The sequence below is a fragment of the Echinococcus granulosus genome (assembly GCF_000524195.1).
Source record: "Echinococcus granulosus chromosome Unknown EG_S00099, whole genome shotgun sequence".
Lineage (NCBI taxonomy): Eukaryota > Metazoa > Platyhelminthes > Cestoda > Cyclophyllidea > Taeniidae > Echinococcus > Echinococcus granulosus.
This window is the reverse complement of record NW_020170479.1, coordinates 242,523-248,860: the sequence shown is the minus strand read 5'-3', so window position 1 is coordinate 248,860 and position 6,338 is coordinate 242,523. Positions and strand designations below refer to the sequence as shown.

The window sequence follows — 6,338 nt, the reverse complement described above, 5'->3', positions numbered from 1 at the left end:
TCGAGCTAACAAAGTAGTTTATAAATGGGGTAAACCATATGTGCAATTCTGCCAGGATTTACTTGTTTTGAATAAAAGGCGCCATGGAACACTGGTGGACGATCTGCCCATCGTAGTTAGAAGCACGGAGGACTCTTGTCAAGACGAAATGTTTCAGAAAAATCTAATGTCGTACACTGTTGTGAAAAAGATCTATCTTAGCAGTTGATGTTATTACTTTTGAATAAGAAAGGGACTTACATTTTTTAGTGATGTAAGTTGAAGCACTGATTGATTTGTAAAGGGAATGTGTGGAAGCCTGGGTGGCAGTTGGTGTCACCACGACGCGCACCGTTCAGTTGTCAGTCATATGTTTCAACTGGAAGAAAATCAATGATAAACGCAAGTTTACAATCTTGACAGGTTTAGAGATTATCTAGGAGGGTAACCAATTCAAAATGATCCACTGTAACCGCTTTTCAGCCAAGTTGTTACTACTTTAAAACGAATATCCAAGAAGGAGGTAAGGCCAGAAATCATTTGAAGACGCCTCTGAATGCAAAACATCATACAGACACACTAAAACTCGACGCCTGTGGCAGCATTCTAACCAACTCTTTACACAAATCCATGGTAAATAGGTGAAAAGTCAAATGTATGCGAATACAAAGGTTGACATTTTGTATTGCAGGGAGTGTATTTCCAGCCCAACAAAGGCAAATTGCTACAAAATTGTAAAATTTTATTTCCTAATGCAATAAGCTGCTATTGCTAGTAATCGCGCTGAAAATTACCACACATCAACGGGGCAGTGATAACCTAAACTGGGTCAATCGGACTGTGCTCAGGCCTTCACCTCCTCACACACAGGAATATCTACTTGGGGAAGTGATAAAACGTACGCTCCACTAGCCGGCCTACAGAACATTCCATTTCTCTTTCTACCAAGGAACACATTAAAAATTTTAAGGTAGTGACTGGTTAAAAGAGACCGAGAAAATGAGGTAAAATTTGTGCGTAAAAAGAACAAATATGTCAACGTTTATGGTCAAGTAACCAAAGGTGAATCTACCTGAGTAAAAAGCAGAACAGGAATTGGAATGGAGGGATGAACGTGCACACACATTGATGCTAAGCTTGTGTGTGTGTGAGAGAGCGATCACACCACAAATCCACCTCGCAACACAACTGCACGTCACGTGACGTCCAATCACATGATGAAGTCTCCCTTTTTCTCAGTCACGCCTACACTACGATTTCACGCTGAACTGAAGGTAGTGACAAGTAGAAATAGCATTGGTATTTGCTAGGGAAAAGTTGTGAAAGTACGAAGACTTCTGTCCGCTATTTAGCTCACAAATAAGGTGATGAAACGGTGGGGAAATCGTCAAAATTTTGGCCTGCTTAACAATGCCTTACGTGTAGCTCCGTAAGAAAAAAATAGTGCCACGATAGTCATTGAGCAGGGCCAAGATCCTATCTCGGGATTGTGTCCTGATCAGTCAAAGTATGGGAAGCCAAAGGACGAAAACCGGTATCCGTGATTGACGCAGACCACGAAAAAGTTAGGGTAATGGGTTGATTCTTACAAAGAGCGAGATGTCGAACTCGCACATTAAGAAAAGGTATTGATCTGCATCATTCTCCTCTTTAACGAAGAAATAAGTGAGTGATAGTGCTCTTGGGGCCCCCTTGATTATGACCGCCACAATAAAAGAGCCCTATGTTGATGGGAACATGATTTCACAAACGGATCCAATTGCCAGAACGATTTCACTTATCAACTGCCACTAATTTTGCACATCCTAAATTAGACTCAAATATTTGATTTCTGACTGAAGGTTTTAAGTTAGAATGATGCCCTGAAGAATGAAAGGTGCCAGGTGACGAGACCTTAATGACACACTACTAGTACAGTTACACTGCAATGGAAATGTCACATCCATGGGACACCATTTTCCATGAAGTGAAGCCAAAAGTGTCTCATCGGAATTGGTAAATTCTCTTGACACTGTGGCGGGGGACACGACTTGAGGGATGATTGTCACTCTAAATTGGCAGTATGCTGGAGCCCTACAAAACGACTTACCATAATATTACAAGTCAACTGAGCTGGATTAGGCTTGCCTACCTATCAAGAAATGCTTTAAATGACTCCGCCATGGTTGAAATTCAATGGCTAAAGTGTGGCATTGCATTGATTGGTGGGAAGGATTGAGTAGTTTACGTTGGTTAAGCCATTGAATAGACAGAAACCGAAGTCAAACCGAATGCGAAACCAAAACAGAGTAGACAGTGACTTCCAGTCTTGTCAGTCTGTTTGTCTGTCTGTCTTCTTACCTACCTGTTTGTCTGCTCATCCATTCTGTTTGTGTGTTTGTTGATATTATGTTTTTTTTCCTATTGGAAAGAGCATCAGACACGTGAATTGTGTAATGTTGAAACATGAAGTCTTGCTGCTGGGTCCGAAATCCAGTGACTGAGTAGTTAGTGTGTGGTTATTGTCGATGTTCACTGTACTCCGTAAACATGGTCACAGGGATTGTCCACTTGAATTTGTGCAGAGGAATCAGTGGACGACTAAATGAGGTGTCCAGAAGCATTTACCATTTTAACTGTATCGTAGATGCATGTTAGAAGTATCAAGGTTGGGCCAAGGTAGGCTTTGGTGGACTGTCCTGAATGGGTGGCATATTATCCAAAGTCCTCCTTCTTTTGTCAATGATAGCTTAAAAGGAGGTGAAGATCTGGACAAGTAGTTTTATCAGAAAAACACCTGATGACGAGTTGATGCAGTGATTTGATTGTCTTGAAAGTGCCAGGAGTGGACCCTATCTCCACTATCCGTTCCATGGGAATTTAGAGGGGAGTGAACAAGTTGAGGAAGGGGAAATGGCTTTACAAGCTCGCCTGAAATGAAATGAACAAGATATGGCCTCTGTTACCTGCGAAGCGATTGTGTAAATTTGCCTTGGTTAGGCCGAACAAGGAAATATTGAAAATTCCTTTTTTTACTGTAGAGGTTTGGTTTGATAACACACAATTTGAAAAAATTCTTCAAACTATTTAGTTGCCACTTAGGAATCATCCAAGATTGCACTATGAATGTCGTTGAAGAACATAAACACACCCTGCATATATTCATAATGAAATTGTGTTAAGTAGATTGAATCCCACTTTAAGCTTACCAGTATTTTTGGATGGGTAGATGGACAAGTGGATAGGTACGGGATAGATGGCTGAATAAGTGTATGGATGGGTAGATGCGGAATAGATCCGACGGATAGCTAAGTGATTCGATGAAAGGGTAAGAATAGAATTTGGGTGATTTTCGAATGGATGAAATGAGTATTCTAGATATAAATAGTGCTACGGATAATCCACTAATGCATTTGGAGACAAGTTTGACTTAAATGGAATGAATCTAAAGGAGAGGGTTGGTGAATCCGATTTAAAGCAATGAATAGTTTGGCGAGTCGGGAATGAATAGGGGACGCCTAGAAAAGTCTGAATTTGAACTGAAATGTTGCTAATGCTCCACCACCTCATGTTTTCCCAATGAATTTAATCAATTCAATTTCAAGAATCGTCGAAATAAAACTCCTTGATTTCTAGGATCACTTCTCCCCTAGAGGCGGCATTTGTCATCAACGAGTTACCAAACAATTATCACTCCTTCTTATGTTTTAGCGTCTATTTTAGAAAGTGGGGTACTGTGTTGATGTTGCAAGATCATTTTCCCCATTTTTTGAATAAACGCTGAAAATCCCAAGCCCAAAGCCGTCCAATACGTGCAAATTTTCAACCTGGAGTCACCCCATCTCCTTCCTCGATGAGTCCTAATAGTGAACGTGTCAAGTTAGAATGCCTTTTTCCAGTATAGTTCACAATGCTGGACCCTCTCTAAGGACAAAGGATTAGCATCTTACTTTGAAATGGGGAGGAGCTTATGGTGTTTGATTGTTCAAATAGGACACGCAACGACGTGACCAGTGGTTGTGCATGTCAGCTAGATAAACTGCCATTTGATACGAATAAATCTTTCATTATGTTTTTTTCAAAATCAAGAATTGTATGCATTAAATGGCAGGAATAGAGGTTTACGGATTGCCAAGATTGTCTCACTTTTCAGTCTTCAATTTTGCATCGGTTCCATGTATCCTGATGGGAAAATAGATTTAACATTAGGCCCACCTTGTCAGCACAAAGTTACACTTCCCTGCAGTGTACGTGACTTACTTGTTTAATCCATTTGAGGTAACAAAAACAAACAAAACAGGTACATACGTTTACCCTGATAACTTTTCCATTCATCCCAGATAGGTGACTGAAAGACAATTCGGTTCAATCGTGAGTTTTGTGATCCTAGAAGTATGGATTATGATTACCATGGGTGAGGTAGCTACTGTTATGCAGTCAAATTAAATTTATTGTCCGAGTAATTATTAATAGGACTACTTAAGATATTGATTGAGATGTAGATTGTAGATTAGGTAGGAGCATTGTCAACTCACAACACCCCCACCCCTGCCGTCGGAAAAACTGAAGGTGAAAATGACATGATAGGAATGCAAGCACAAGACAAGAAGAGCGCGAAAAAAGCAGTGATGACAGAATTGCCTTGTTTACTACACAATGGAGTTACAAAAGCACGCCTAGGCAGTTTGCAGCATTCATGCTAAATATGCTCCATTTTTCATCAGAAGGTCGAAGGATGATAGGCACAGCATGACTTGTTAACTAGTTTTTAAGATAGGGCTCGTCACAGCATACTCTAGCGAATAATCTGATGAAGGAGAAATTGCAAACTATTTTTAAACGAGAATACTTTTGCCATCCCCGTGACAGGATCCCTAAAACCAATAAAAATCGGAGTTTGGAGGATGTATTAACTTTGGCGATCGGTAAACATCGATTCCTGTCCTTTAGTGCATACAATTCTTGATTTTAAAAAAAATAATGAAAGATTTATTCGCATTAAATAGCAGTTTATCTAGCTGACATACACCACCGGTGGTCACGTAGTTTTGTGTCTTATTTGAACAATCAAACATCATAAGCTCCTCCCCATTTCAAAGTAAGGTGCTAATCCTTTGTCCTTAGAGAGGGTCCAGCATTGTGAACTATACTGGAAAAAGGCATTCTAACTTGACACGTTCACTCTCAGGACGGTAAACCATCACGGCCTAGTGTTTCATGATTCTACCCCCAAGTCACACATTGCGCAACATTAAACATTTATTCCAATGTGTTAAACACAGTCAGTCTGTTCGCTACACAAGATTTGTTGTAATCGAGATCATAATTTCACACATTTGTGACAACAAAGCTAGATGAGGAAATCAGATAATCACATGTGTCGCTTTGGAGGCGAACGTGGTTATAATCGCTACGCCTAAGCTAATACACGGTACCTTGTTCCCCCTCTTCCTTCTCCTTTACAACCCTCTGAAGTAGTTTAGCTTTGCGCCCTCCATTCTCTCATATCCTCCCTCCTCCATCAAATGAAAGTAGAGCAGACAGCATGGGTTGACCGCAAAATGAAAAATCCAACTTCTGGAAGCTACTAACTCCTCGTAAGATACCATTTTAACATAAAAATGAAAGTTTTTTTAAATAATGAAATCTTTTTAATGTATCGTTAAATTTTCGCACCGCAGCCAAAGAAAGCCATCAAAATTGCATATGAAGGACATTATCTTTCTTGATTGACTAATTGAAATAACTAAAACAAAGCAAACAAAAAGAGACTATTGCAAGCTTTCTTAAAAAAGCATAATTTGTATAGCAGATAATGACTTTCAAATGGAATAAATTGAGAGATCTGAAAACCCCTCTCTTCTAAGCCCATCCGGGTGTTGGCCAAGCCGCTAGAATAGGATAATAAGAGGGAATTCGTCAAATTACCAACTTTTAATGGGTCGGCGATTTATTTTAATGTGTGAGATTATTGTGGCTTTTGAAAATGAAACTCTTGCCCCTGGACAAATTTATTGCTTCGTATTGTCTGGTGGCAGAAGTTCGCCTTTCACATTACAGTAGAAAACTTATCTGCAAAGTAAACTTTTTCGGGGACTGTATGCAAAAAATTTGGGTTATTTTCCTCACAAATGATGTAATTCAAATAGATTTGTTGAAAATCGCCATAATCTTGAAAGAAAAGAAATAAGCAGAAGACTTGAACCGTTTAAAAAAGGCTTATATTGGCCTATTATGAAACAAGGCATAATTTTCCCATCTAGCCAGATTCTTCAAAAAAGCTACATAAATCTCTAAAGAGAAAAAGTAAGGAAATGCCACAAACTTATTTTAAACTCTTCCATTTAAAAAAGGGCAATTTGCACCACATATTTGATTGC

At 39.4% G+C, this 6,338-nt stretch overlaps 1 protein-coding gene across 1 annotated transcript in view; it reads right to left on the bottom strand. All coding sequences in view use genetic code 11, as the record gives it.

Annotated features, from left to right (window-relative positions):
• Positions 1-5,674: 5,674 nt before the first annotated feature.
• The window catches only part of EGR_08229 (hypothetical protein), a gene marked incomplete at both ends in the record, with an annotated part of 3,418 nt that continues 2,754 nt past the window's right edge, over positions 5,675-6,338 (bottom strand). Inside the window, 2 exons of the mRNA XM_024497478.1 lie at positions 5,675-5,704; positions 6,017-6,129. Coding sequence (XP_024348119.1) covers positions 5,675-5,704; positions 6,017-6,129 — 143 coding nt within the window. The remainder of the gene's footprint in view (positions 5,705-6,016; positions 6,130-6,338) is intronic.